We start from the raw sequence: 14725 nt of genomic DNA, 5'->3' as shown, positions 1-14725 counted from the left end.
AGAATTTTAGAACAGGATAGGACCTTTAAAATCACCTAGTCTAGTTCTTACATTTTAGACATGAGGAAACTGAGGCCCAGACCTGGCAAGTGACTTTGTCCAAGGTCACACAGCTAATTTCCTACAAAGTTAGAATGTAACCCAAGTCTATTTGTAGGTCAATAGTGATAGGTCAATATCATAAGTAGATCAAGTGAAAGTGATAGGTCAATACTACTATATATATATATATATATTTTTTTTCATTTTAACATGTATGGAAGTTGGAAAAATAGGACACTTCTCACACATCTACAGAAATAAATCCTTTTATTTGATAACATTCCTTTTCTTTTTAAAGATGCATACAGTACTTGTAAGCCCATGAATTCTGAAAAAAGCTATAGAAGACCTGGCACTATTTTTGAGAATTACACAACTGGGCAGCAAAACAACACCTTTATGAAGGTCAAAACATAAAGAAATAAAATTTAGTGTTTGCACACAAAAATAGGGGGGTTACATTCGACACGTTTTTTTAAACGTGCATTTAAAATGTTTAATGTTTTCTAAAACTTTGGTTGTCATGCTTTATTATAACTTGTTAAATTTCACAATTATGTAAGATAATTAAACCCAAAAGGTAAGCTAATATATGACATTAACACAGCAGCAAAAGCAAGCTAATACTGCACAATCATATTAGTGGACTGATTCAGAAATACATGTTTTTCACAAATAATATACAAACTTAGTTTCTGATAACATAGTTCAATGACTTCCACTTTATAAAATAAGGCTGAGAAATGAGACCAGAACATGATTACATAATAAAAAGTATATTTTTAATTACAATTCTAATTGTACATACAGGGCAACAAATTGTAGTTTCTATAGAATAGTGCAAATGAGCAGGACTTTTTTCAAAAATATTAAAATTGAATTCATCCCATGTGACTCAGATTTCGTGAATTATTCATGAATGATATATTTTAGGTTTTTATGTGATGGATATAAGTGGTAAGGTTGATATAGGACAGATGTGTACTCATAGGCTGCAAATAAAAATAGCCATTGACTTAATTTGCTGGATGTGAAGTGCAGGCACTGATAACATAACTTTTAGAAAGTTCCACTTGTCATCATGTAAACACTTTTGTTCATCATACAATATTTTATCAAAGATTCATAATTCATTTAAAATCGTCATATCGAGTAATTCCTCCAAACTCTTTTTGATATGTGGTGGTTGAGATGCAGCCTGATTTAACAGATTCTGACCCATCTGTGCAAAGAGTGCTTTTGATAATTTAGCTGTGGCTGTTCGTATATTTCCTCCAGCTCCAGGCAGAGAGCCACTATTTGTCATATTTCCTAAGAGATGCCATAAAACAACCAACACTTTCTGTTCTGTGGCATGCGGCTTCCTTTGATAAAGTTCCATAACAATATCTGAAACATAAAAATATAAAAAACAGTGAGGGTTTTTTCTTAATAAATAAGCCCAAGCTCTGCTAAATAAAAAGCAACAAAAATATACTAAGCTTCTTCCTTATGTCATTTGTCCTAAAAAGTTAGGCTTCTTTTCTTTTTTTTTTTTTTTTTTGAGATGGAGTCTCACTCTGTCGCCCAGGCTGGAGTGCAGTGGCGCAATCTTGGCTCACTGCAAGCTCCGCCTCCCAGGTTCACGCCATTCTCCTGCCTCAGCCTCCCAAGTAGCTGGGACAACAGGAGCCCGCCACCACGCCCCGCTAATTTTTTTTTTGTATATTTAGTAGAGACGGGGTTTCACCGGGTTAACCAGGATGGTCTCGATCTCCTGACCTCATAATCCACCCGCCTCGGCCTCGAAAGTGCTGGGATTACAGGCGTGAGCTATCGCGCCCGGCCAAAAGTTAGGCTTCTTAAAAGAAGCAATGTAAGAAAACTTTCTCTCAAAGATTGGGATCTTCAAGTATGGTATTAGAATCCCATATAGAACAATTAGTTCATGCAAAAGTGGTAAGGAGAGAAAATGAACCCAAATTCATCTTGATGTTTTCCAAATATAGTGAAACAGAAATGTACACAGTTTTAACCCATGGACCTTTTATCAAACATGATTTTGAAATAGCAGTTTTCTATAAGAACCAAATTTGATTTTAATGTATTTTTATTTTTCCCATATTATTTCTTTTTTTTTTTTTTTTTTGAAATGGAGTCTCCATATGTCGCCCAGGCTGGAGTGCAGTGGCGCGATCTCGGCTCACTGCAAGCTCCGCCTCCCGGGCCGACGCCATTCTCCTGCCTCAGCCTCCCGAGTAGCTGGGACCACAGGCGCCTGCCTCCGCGCCCGGCTAATTTTTTGTATTTTTAGTAGAGACGGGGTTTCACCGTTTTAGCCAGGATGGTCTCGATCTCCTGACCTTGTGATCCACCCGCCTCAGCCTCCCAAAGTGCTGGGATTACAGACGTGAGCCACTGCGCCCGGCCATATTATTTCTACTAATGTAACCAAGTACCCTATTTTTAAGGGTTTTTTTCCTCCTCCTTTTGTGGCCCTTTGTATTAACGTTTTAGTAATGAAATAATAAATTTTGCTTTCCTTCTTTCTACTAGATACTCCTTTGTATTGCTAGCCTATCTAAGTATGTTTGCTTAGAAGTTCCAGAGACTGGGCTGGATGCAGTGGCTCATGCCTGAAATTCTAGCACTTTGGGAGGGCGAGGTGGGTGGATCACTTGAGGTCAGAAGTTCAAGCCCATCCTGGCCAACATGGTGAAGCCCCATCTCTACTAAAAATAATAATTAAAAAAAAAAAAAACTAGCCAGGCGTGGTGGCAGGCACCTGTAGCCCCAGCTACTCAGGAGGCTGAGGCAGGAGAATCACTTGAACCCAGGAGGCAGAGGTTGCAGTTAGCCAGTATTGCGCCACTGCACTCCAGCCTAGGCAACAAAGCGAGACTCCATCTCAAAAATTAAAAAAAAAAAAAAAAAAAAAGTTCCAGAGACTCCATCTTGAGACAATTCAGGTACCTATAGAATTCTCCCTAACCAGGAGATTACTTCAAGGCTGTGGTGCCAATTTACAACCCAGTCCAGCCTGAGACAGCACTGGCCCATTCACCATATGGAGCAATAACTCAAGATAAGTCATAAGAACAAATCATGTAGAACTGTACTGCCTGGCCCACTGCATGCCCTCCATGCAAACCTTCTCCTTCTTAAACCCTAGCATTTTGCCTGAGAATTCTGAAGCAGTTTTGTTAAGGCAGGAGCCTGAACCACCTGCCAACTGCTAACTTTGGAAAATAAAGTCACTTTCTTTCCACTGTACCTCATCCTTGTTATTCAATTTTCCAAGTGGTGACTGGCTGAACCTGCATTTGGCTACACTAATAGGAAGACTGAACATTTACTGGAAAAAAAGGATAAAATTCTTTTGACAAAAATGTTTCGGGTAAAAGTCTTAAAAGGTTATCTTGTGGATCATTACACAATTTATTTCAACTTTGTGGGTAGTTATATTAAGTTGGTAGCTATCCTAAAATTAAATTGAAATCGTTTATCAGTTTATCCTTAGTTAATAAAATATTTCTTTAGAAATTGTTACAAAGTATTTACCAGCAAGCTTTTCCGTCATATCCTGTTTTGCTTTTCCATTTAAAAACTGAGCTTTTGTGCAAAATGGCTGTAGAAGTAAGTAATTGTCTAAAAAAAAAGAACACAAAGACATATGTTTAAAGAGTAATGAGCTCCTAGTTACTTTCCATTACATAGCATTGAAAAGAAAAATAATCATTTCTAGGATGCAAATGTGTAACACTTTAAAAATCTACATAATCACTATTTAAAATTTTCTATAAAACTTTAACAGGCCAGGCATGGTCACTAGCACCTGTAATTCCAGCTACTTGGGAGGCTGACGTAAGAGGATCACTTGAGCCCAGGAGTCCAAGGCTGACTTGAGCTATGATTGCACCACTGCACCCCAACCTGGGTGACAGTGACGCTCTGTCTCTCAAAACCAACAAACCAAACAAAATCTTAACAGAGTAATATTCTTAAAGCAAATGAGAACTAAAAATACCTCACACAGTTTTAAAGGAGCTATCATGTGGTATTAAAAAAAAAAAAAAAGACAAAAACAAAAACAAAAAACTGCCTGAATCTCCTAGGCATCTTATTTCAAATAATAGCATAGTTTTATCAAAAAACAGAAAAAGCACCTGGGTGTGGTGGCTCACGCCTGTAATCCCAGCACTTTGGGAGGCCAAGTTGGGAAGATCATGAGGTCAGGAGTTTGAGACCACCCTGGCCAACACGGTGAAACTCTGTCTCTATTAAAAATACAAAAATTAGCTGGGTGTGGTGGCGTGTGCCTGTAATCCCAGCTACTGGGGAAGCTGAGGCAGGAGAATCACTTGAACCAGGGAATCAGAGGTTGCAGTGAGGTGACATCATGCCATTGCACTCCAGCCTGGTGACAGAGTGAGACTCTGTCTCAACAACAACAACAAAAAAAAAAGAAAAAGAAAAAGAAAAAGAAAGAAAGAAAAAGAAAAAGGGAAGCAGTTTTTACATTTACTGAATTTTTTTTTAAAGTTTTAATTGTGAGGCCAGGCACGGTGGCTCAAGCCTGTAATCCCAGCACTTTGGGAGGCCGAGACGGGTGCATCACGAGGTCAGGAGATCGAGACCATCCTGGCTAACACGGTGAAACCCCGTCTCTACTAAAAAATACAAAAAAACTAGCCGGGCGAGGTGGCGGGTGCGTGTAGTCCCAGCTACTCGGGAGGCTGAGGCAGGAGAACGGTGTAAACCCGGGAGGCGGAGCTTGCAGTGAGCCGAGATCCGGCCACTGCACTCCAGCCTGGGTGACAGAGTGAGACTCCGTCTCAAAAAAATAAATAAATAAATAAAGTTTTAATTGTGAAATAATAATAGAAACACAGAAATTTACTAAGATTATATAGAGGTCCTGTGTACCTTCCACCTAAAGGTTTCATCTTAAATAACTACAATTGACCCTTGGACAACACAGGGGTTAGGGGAGCCAACCCCTGTACAGTTGAAAATTCGTGTTTAACTTTTCACACTCCCCAAACTGAAATACTAATAACTTACTGTTGATCAGAAACCTTACCAATAACATAAACTGTCAATTAACACATATTTTGGATGTTATATGTATTATATACTGGAATCTTACAATAAAGTAAGCTAGAGAAAAGAAAATATTAGGAAAGAGAAGAAAAATACATTTACAGTATTGTATTTGTCAATAATGCAAATTTATGTCATCTGTTTACAAGATTAGTCATCTATCTGAAGTGGTGGGCAACCACAGCTGCAGACCTCAAGCTACTCAGATATCAAGCAATTCAAATTTATCATGTCATGACTTTCCCCTGCTTATTGGGAGCACTTTCAGCATCACTAGTGGCACTTCATATAGGTCTGATGGTGTCACTCGAGGTTTACGGTATTACACTAAACCTGATGAAAAATACTTAAGAACCATTAATTTGCATATGTTGAACCATCTTTGCATCCCTGGGATAAATTCCACTTGGACATGACAAATAATCTTTCTTTTCTTTTTTTTTGAGATAGAGTCTCGCTCTGTTGCCCATGCCGGAGTGCAGTGGCGTGATCTCAGCTCACTGCAAGCTCCGCCTCCCGGGTTCATGCCATTCTCCTGCCTCAGCCTCCCTAGTAGCTGGGACTACAGGCACCCGCCACCATGCCCGGCTAATTTTTCATATTTTTAGTAGAGACGGGGTTTCACTGTGTTAGCCAGGATGGTCTCAATCTCCTGACCTCGTGATCCACCCGTCTCGGCCTCCCAAAGTGCTGGGATTACAGGCTTGAGTCACCACGCCCAGCCTCTTTATCTATTCTTTAAAAAAAAAATTTAATTTTTTGATACGGAGTCACACTCTGTTGCCCAGGCTGCAGTGCAGTGGTACAACCTTGGCTTACTGCAACCTCCACCTCCTGGAGGTGGTTCAAGCAATTCTCCTGCCTCAGCTTCCAGAGTAGCTGGGATTACAGGCATGCGTCACCACACCCAGCTAATTTTTGTATTTTTAGTAGAGACGGTTTCACCATGTTGGCCAGGCTGGTCTTGAACTCCCAACCTCAGGTGATCTGCCCACCTTGGCCTCCCAAAAGGCTGAGATTATAGGATCATGCTCTTAGTGCTATATGTACAACTTTTCACCAAGTCCTAAGATTTTCTCATGTTATCTTGTAAAAGTTTTACATTTAAGTTGTACATTTAAATCTGTGATCCATTTTGAGTTAGTTTATTTATTATTATTTTCTTATTTTTATATTTTTTCTTTATTTTATTTCTGGATCATCTCATGCCGAATTATTGAGTTAGTTTTGTTAGCAGACCGAGGTTGAGGCAGAAAAAGAAATAAAATCAAAGATAAGGGAAAGTCAATTTAATGGAACAGAATTTAATCACTAAAAATAATTTTAAAACCATTGAGAAAATAGAAAGTTTTATGATAATATTAAGTTTAAAAACCTGAATAACTAGGATTTCAGCATTACAAAAAAAGTATGGATGGAATCAGAAAACATGAAAAGAAAGTCAATTTGAGTGCTGAAGTAAGATTTCTTACCTACATGCTGACTCAGTGCCTGAACAACATTCGTAGCAGCAGCGTAGATGCCTGGATTCTTGGAATTCAGATTGTTATCCACTATTGCTGGAATTAGCATGTTGATTATAGGAGATAAGTGGTCTCTAAGTAGAGGAATCATTTTGTGCATTGTTTCCAGAGCCACCAGATTTACTTTACTATTAGAATCATGAAGTCGAGATTTAAAAGCATCAAAAATCTGAAAATAAATTGGTAAATCATTTAAAGTAAAATAATGTTTATAGCTATTGTATTTATAATTCTCTTGGCATGTCATAATATTTCTCCTACTTTACTCAGTTTAAATATATACACAACATCCTATTTTGCTTGAACTTAGATAACAGTAACTTTATAAAAATTGGGGTACTAAATCTAAGTGTCAAATCTTCTTGTAACGAAAGGAGAAGGCCTCAAAAATTGCCCCAAAAGACATCCTAATAAAAGCTGAAAAATATGGCTCAGTAGGCAGATGACTAATTGTAAATATGATAAACATCTTGTTTTCTGGAAGGTGCAGGTTAGCTTAGCTAACTCTAAGAACTTAAGAAAAGTTTTTATCTTTTTTCACACTAGAAGTAGACATGTAAGTTTTACTGTGGAGATCTAACCTAGTTTCAGTTTAGGTTTATTATGAAAATTTTAGATGCAATTTCAGAGTTAAATTTGTATTATTATCTCTTAACCTGGTAACTTTAACAATAATTCCTTGCTCTTCAGAATCCTTAACTTTAATAAACTCAAGATATAATAAAGTGAATGCTAAACAATCCTTTAATCATGTCAGGTAAGTAAAGAGCTACTCTATGAGCTGAGACTATTCACTAGTAATTTCCAATACTTATTTATTATTTTTCATGTTAAGAATAATCTTCCCAAGAGATTTATTTTTACTCAACAGATATCAGAAAATACAAGTTTCTGGCTCCCATGCCATGGTAATATGGTTCTTTTCTTCTGAAAGCTGAGACAATACCATGAGAAGTGAAGAGTAGTTATGGTATGTTTGTCAAGTATAATGCACATTACACAAACTTAAAATGAAATTTAATTAATAAATTACTACTAGAATTAACTGAACTAAATTCTGATGAAGCAAAAATAATCTATGCTCTGATACGATGAATATTAATTAATATTTCCCTTTATTTATTGTCTTCCTAAAGATAAGTACATAAGTCACTATACAGAGATTTCTTTTTTTTTTTTTTTTTTCTTTGAGACGGAGTCTCGCTCTGTCACCGAGGCTGGAGTGCAGTGGCCGGATCTCAGCTCACTGCAAGCTCCGCCTCCCGGGTTTACGCCATTCTCCTGCCTCAGCCTCCCGAGTAGCTGGGACTACAGGCGCCCGCCACTTCGCCCGGCTAGTTTTTTGTATTTTTTTAGTAGAGACGGGGTTTCACCGTGTTAGCCAGGATGGCCTCGATATCCTGACCTCGTGATCCGCCCGTCTGGGCTCCCAAAGTGCTGGGATTACAGGCTTGAGCCACCGCGCCCAGCCTATACAAAGATTTCTAACCCATATAATGGAAAGTTTTAATATCTGTTCTAAAGCAATATCAAGTCTCTTATCTGTCTTTGCCTTTAAAAAAAATGTATTGATTAATTTAACATATATTTACTAAATGCCAGGTTCTGAGTGCTCTGAGAATATAGAAGTTTCAAGGCGCTTATCATCTTGTGGCAGGATTCAGACTAATAAATAGCTATCTTCTTACTTTGTTTCAAGGATTTTGACTTGTTCTAGTATGCTTTTAACCTAGCAAAACCCAGGCAATCTATTCTTTTCACTAAGCTTATTTTAACACTTTAGAATAATATACATATAATATGTAAATATATAATTTATTAATTAAATTCCATTTAAATTTGTGTAATCTGTATATATACAGTGAGAGGGTATATAAAACACTAAGATTTAGAGCAATTTTTTAAACTGATAAACTTCATTTGACATAGATTTCAAATGAAAATAAATTTTTTTTTCTTTTTTGTAGAGACAGGGTCTTACTATGTTGCCCAGGCTGGACTTGAACTTTGAACTCCTAGACTCAAGAGATCCTTCTACCTTGGCTTCCCAAAGTGCTGGGATTACAGGCATGAGCTACCATACCCGCCTTAAAATTAATTTTGACAAGTCCTTACCTTCACAATGTTTCCAACAACAAGGTCTTGATTATTTTCAGTATCTGATAAAAGCTGCTTAATCCCATTAATACGATCACGAAAGTCTTTTGCATTTAATAAACCAGTTATGACTTTAAGGTACTCAGCACTTTCTAAGGAATTACGAGGGACTGATTTTCTGGTGACTTCACGAACTTCAGTTACCTCTCTAAAGTGAAAGAAAGGTGAATGTGATTTCATTTGTACTTTCCTATAAAAACTATTATACAAACATAATTTTAAAATCTCACTATGAATTCATTTTCCAAAATGCATAAAATAACCTAACCCATAGCCAAACTATCTGTGTTGGGAGTCCCCAGGATCTCCCCTGGATTTGGATATTTGCTAGGAAGACTCACAAGAGTTAGCCTCTAGTTTTACTCATGGCTAAAATTTATTACAGCAGAAGGATGCCAAACAAAATAAGCAGAGGGAAAAGGTGCATAAGTCAAAGACCAGACGAAACCAGATTTAAGCTTTTAAAGAGTCCTTTCCCAGTAGGGTCACACAGGACACAATTCCTTCAGCAATGAGTTATGACAACATATGTGAAGTGCTGTCTACCAAGTAAGCTTATTAGAGGCCTCATGTCCAGAGTTTTCACTGGGAGCTGGTAACGTAGGGACTGTCTGCCTAGGACATACCAAAATTCCAGACCCCAGAAGGAAACCAGGCCTCCAGCATAAACCATATTGTTTGCCGAAACAATTTAGGCACAGTAAACTATCTTATCAGTTAGGGCATGTTGGGAATCCTCTTGAAATCCTGGTTTCCCATGTCAGCAAAGAGCTAACCTTGCAAGCAGCCTTTTTTAGGGATAAAAGTCTCAGGACTGCAATGTTAACTTTTTTCTGAACAGGTTCCTTGCCCATTGAGATCTAGATAAATTACCTTGAACCTCTTCTCAAACCCATTCTCCGTAGAAGATTAAGTGAACCACTCTTATGAGGAATAGTTGAAATCTTTCCAAAACCTAAGTTCCCAGATGTCAACCAATGGACAATCTCTCTAAGCAGACCTTACTAAGAATAGCAGTCTCAGGCCCTGTTATGTTAACTCTTTCCTGCAAAGTATTCGTGTGAACATGCATGGGACAATGAGAAACTAGAGACCAGCAGGAATTATTATGGCAATGATAGTATTCCTAGCATATTTTTTGTGGCTATAAAGGAGTAACTCAATGTGGTAGATCCAGCTTGTCCATCCCATGGTCTGCAGGTCGCATGTGGCCCGGACAGCTTTGAATGCAGCCTAAAATTTTCTTAAAACATTATGAGATTTTTGTGTATATGTGTGTGTGTGTGTGTGTGTGTGTGTGTTTTAGCTCTCCAGCTATCATTAGTGCTGGTGTATTTTATGTGTGGCCAAGACAATTCTTCTTCCAATGTGGCAAGGGATGCAAAAGATTGGACACTCCCATTTAGATGATCATCCTTTTGAAACTAAAGGGTGATGCAAAGTGACAGGTAGGTCAGTTGGTCAATCTGTCTATCTATTTTAGATACAGAGTCTCACTCTATCTTTCTATCTATCTATTTTACTTTTTTAATTTTTAATTTATTTTTGAGACAGAGTCTCACTTTGTCACCCAGGCTGGAATGCAGTGGCATTATCTTGGCTCACTGCAAGTAAGCTTAATGTAAGTATATTGTAATGTTCTTACATTAGACTTAACATGGTCTAATACTATTTGAAAGTATACTGTGAGACAGTAAAGATGTACATTACAATATTATAAAGTCTAGATCAACCACTTATAAAAGGAACAAAAAGATACAGCTAATGAAGAAGATAAATGAAATATGAAAATGCACACACACACACTCACATCCCTACCTCTCAATCAATCTTATACCAAGCACAAAAAGAAGAAAAAGAAACAGAAAATATAAGACAAATGGAAAAACACTATCAAAATGAGAGGCTTAAACCCAACCATGTGAATAACCGCTTTAAACCTAAATGGTCAAATACCCTGATTAAAAAGCAGAAATTGTTATATTGGTAATAAGACAAGACTCCAACCTGGGCAACAAATTGAGACCTCATCTGTACAAAAAATACAAAAAAATAGCTGGGTGGCAGGGTAGGGGTGCCATGGGCTTGTAGTCCTAGGTACTCGGGAGGCTAAGGTGGGAGGACACTTGAGCCCTGGGAGGTCGAGGCTGCAGTGAGCCATGATCACGTCATTGCACTCCAGCCTGGATGACAGAGCAAGACCCTTCCTCAAAAAAGACAAGACTGAGTCGCATACTGTCTAGAAAAACGCTCTTTAAAAAAACATAAGCTGAGCATGGTGGCTACACCTATAATCCCAGCACTTTGGAAGACCGAGGCTGGAGGATTACTTGAGCCCAGGAGTTGACACCAGCCTGGGCAACACAGGAAGACCCCATCTCTTTTTATTAAAAATTAATAAAATATTTTTTTAATTAAGAAGACAGACCAGAAAATACAAGCAAAATCCACAATGCATTAAGGAAAAAATTATTTTCACACTTGTTAAAATGGTAAGAAAGACTTTATTCAAGAAGGATCATGACTACTACAATAAGGGAGAACAACTGTTCTCAACTCTGACTACAGTAAAGACAGAGGGATTCATAGCCCACAACCAGAGTTGGGGGTGGGGGTCAGTGGATAGAAAATTACTAAGAGGAGACATTAAAGAGCACGAAGTTTCTTGCAAAACTGGCCTAGTAAGATGCATGCTAAAGGAAGGCCAAAGACTCATACATCGAAGGTCAGGGGGTGAGGAACTTTATCAGATATCAAGGGTGATAACATATCAAAGGAAGGAGAGATGAGCTAGCAGGATACCTTGTTAAGACGGGTTAGGCAGGCCCAAGGACAGGGTCCAAGGTCAAGGCCAAATTGAAAACAGGACTCAGAGAAGCATGTCTATAGTTTGGTCAAAAAGAATCTCTGTCGGGCCGGGTGCCAGTGGCTCACACCTGTAATCCCAGCACTTTGGGAAGCTGAGGCGGGCGGATCATAAGGTCAAGAGATGGAGACCATCCTGGTCAATATCGTGAAACCCTGTCTCTACTAAAAATACAAAAATCAGCTAGGCGTGATGGCACACGCCTGTAGTCCCAGCTACTCGGGAGGCTGAGGCAGAATTGCTTGAACCTGGGAGGCAGAGGTTGCAGGGAGATCATGCCACCGTACTCCAGCCTGGATGACAGTGCGAGACTCTGTCTCAAAAAAAAAAAAAAATATATATATATATATATATTTTTTTATATATATATAAATATATATATATTATTATATATATATATATTATGTTTGTCAAATGAGATACTAGTTTATAGCCACTGAAATAATCACAAGTATTGGTAAGGATGTAAAAAAACTGGAACCCTTTTACACTACTGGTGAGATGTAAAATGGTGGCACTTTGGAAAAACTTTCTGCTGGTTCTTCAAACGATTAAACATAGAGTTATCATATGATCCAGCAATTCCACTCCTACACATCCAAGAGGGCTGAAAACATATGTCCACAACAAAACCAAACTGATAATGGATAAACAATGTGTGCTATATCCATATATGGATGAATGGAATAGTATTCGCCCATAAAAAGGAATGAAGTATTGATAAATGCTATAACATGGAAGAACCCTTGACATTTTGATTACAAAAAAAATGGATAAGCCTTAACATAAATCTAAGTATAAGAAGCCAGTCACAAAAGACCACATATCATATGATTCCCTTTATATGGAATGTCCAGAATAAGCAAATCCATAGAAACAGAAGAGAGACTGCCTAGGGCTGGGGAAGGCAAGATTGTTGAGAAATGGGGAATGACTGCTAATAAGTATGAGATTTCTTTTAAGGTGACAAAAATATTCTAAAATAATGATGACAGCTACACAACTCATTGAATATACAGATGCTCTTTGATTTGCAATGGAGTTACATCCTGATAAACCCATTTTATGTTGAAAATATCTTAAGTCAAAAATGCATTCAATACATCTAACCTACTGAACATCATAGCTTAGTCTAGCCTACCTTAAACGTGTTCAGAACACTTACATTATCCTATACTGAGGCAAATAATCTAACACAAAGCCTATTTTATAATGAATAATTTATTGAATATTATACTGAAAGTGAAAAACAGATTGTATGAATACTCAAAGTAGTTTCTACTGTACTACATGCATACTGCTTTTACACCATTGTAAAGTTGAAAAATCATAAGTTGAACCATCCTAAGTTGGGTGCCATCTGTACTAAAAAACATTGAATTGCATGCCTTAGATAGAAGAATTATATAGTAGGCGAATTACATCTCCATAACACTGTAATTTAAAGAAAAACATACCATGCAAATCTTCTATCAAAAGAAAACTAATATGGTCTACTAACATAGACTTCAAGATAAAGAATATTACCAGAGATAAAGGTACTTCATAATGACAAAAGGACCAATTTATCAGAAAGTCACAACTATCCTCAATGTATTTAAACGTAATCACAGTGGATCAAAATACATGAAGCAAAAAGTGATACAACAGAAAGTATAAATAAATCCACCAATACGTTGGGGATGTCAATACTCCTATCTCAGCAATTGATAGAACAAGTAGAAAAAAATCAGTAAGATTATAGAACACTTGAATAACAACCGACTTAACCTAACTGACATTGTGTAGAATATTACATTCAACAAGAGCAGAATGTACATTCTTCCAAGTAGATATAAAATAGTCACTAATGTAGAACACATGCTGGGCCATAAAACAAGTCTCAAGAAGTTTAAAAGAACTAGAATCCTATGGAGCATGTTCAGTGACACAGCAGAACTAAATTTAAAATCATTAACAAAATGATATTTAGAAAATCTCCAAATATTTGAAAATTAAACACACTTCTAAATAGCACCTGTATTGAAGAAGAAACCACAAGGGTATTATTCAGCATCATCCCAATACCAAATCCAAAGACATTTTAAGACAAGAAAACTAAAGACCTCATGATTATAGACACAAAAATACTCAAATAATTTTAGTAAATTAAACCCAGTAATATATTAAAAATATGACACATCATCATCACCAAGTGGGGCTAATCCAAGGAATACAAGTTACCATTTTTAACATTTAACATAATTCACAACAGCAGCCATAAACAAGGATGAGTTCATGTCCTTTGTAGGGACATGAATGAAGGTGGAAACCATCATTCTGAGCCAACTATTGCAAGGACAGAAAACCAAACACTGCATGTTCTCACTTATAGGTAGGAATTGAACAATGAGAACACTTGGACACAGGATGGGGAACATCACACACCAGGGCCTGCTGTGGGGTGGGGGGAAGGGGGAGGGACAGCATTAGGGATATACCTAATGTAAACGACGAGTTAATGGGTGCAGCACACCAACATGGCACATGTATCCATATGTATCAAAGCTGCACGTTGTGCACATGTACCCTAGAACTTGAAGTATAATAAGAAAAAAATAGTAATTCACAATAGTAACAAAATAAAAAAAAGAATTATCTTAATAGATGCTGGAATGGCATTTGAGAAAAATTCAACACCCATTCATGATTAAAAACTCACAAACTAGAAGGGAACTTCATTAATTTGATAAAGAGCTTTCTATGAAACCTACAGCTAATATCATACGCAATGGAGAAATGCTGAACATTTTGTCCCAAAGACCAGGAATAAGGTAAAGATGTCTGTTATTACTTCTATTTAACATTAGATTTGATATTCTAACCAGTACAATATATATATATATTTTTTTTTTTTTTTTTGAGACGGAGTCTCGCTCTGCCGCCCAGGCTGGAGTGCAGTGGCCGGATCTCAGCTCACTGCAAGCTCCGCCTCCCAGGTTCACGCCATTCTCCTGCCTCAGCCTCCCAAGTAGCTGGGACTACAGCCGCCCGCCACCTCGCCCGGCTAGTTTTT

At 37.6% G+C, this 14725-nt stretch overlaps 1 protein-coding gene across 7 annotated transcripts in view; it reads right to left on the bottom strand.

Moving 5' to 3' along the window:
- Positions 1–292: 292 nt before the first annotated feature.
- TOGARAM1 (TOG array regulator of axonemal microtubules 1) overlaps positions 293–14725 on the bottom strand; it is a 115854-nt gene continuing 101421 nt past the window's right edge. For 4 of the 7 annotated variants that reach the window (XM_015143616.3, XM_077940945.1, XM_077940947.1 and 1 more), the window contains 4 exons: positions 8763–8952; positions 6597–6816; positions 3583–3669; positions 293–1431 (listed from right to left, as the gene is read on the bottom strand). In XM_015143616.3, coding sequence (XP_014999102.3) covers positions 1166–1431; positions 3583–3669; positions 6597–6816; positions 8763–8952 — 763 coding nt within the window. In that variant the 3' untranslated portion in view covers positions 293–1165. The remainder of the gene's footprint in view (positions 1432–3582; positions 3670–6596; positions 6817–8762; positions 8953–14725) is intronic. The other 3 variants (XM_077940946.1, XM_077940950.1, XM_077940949.1) reach the window with 2 other exon arrangements.

The sequence above is a fragment of the Macaca mulatta genome, chromosome 7 (assembly GCF_049350105.2).
Source record: "Macaca mulatta isolate MMU2019108-1 chromosome 7, T2T-MMU8v2.0, whole genome shotgun sequence".
Taxonomy (NCBI): domain Eukaryota; kingdom Metazoa; phylum Chordata; class Mammalia; order Primates; family Cercopithecidae; genus Macaca; species Macaca mulatta.
This window is presented reverse-complemented; position numbering and strand designations above follow the sequence as displayed.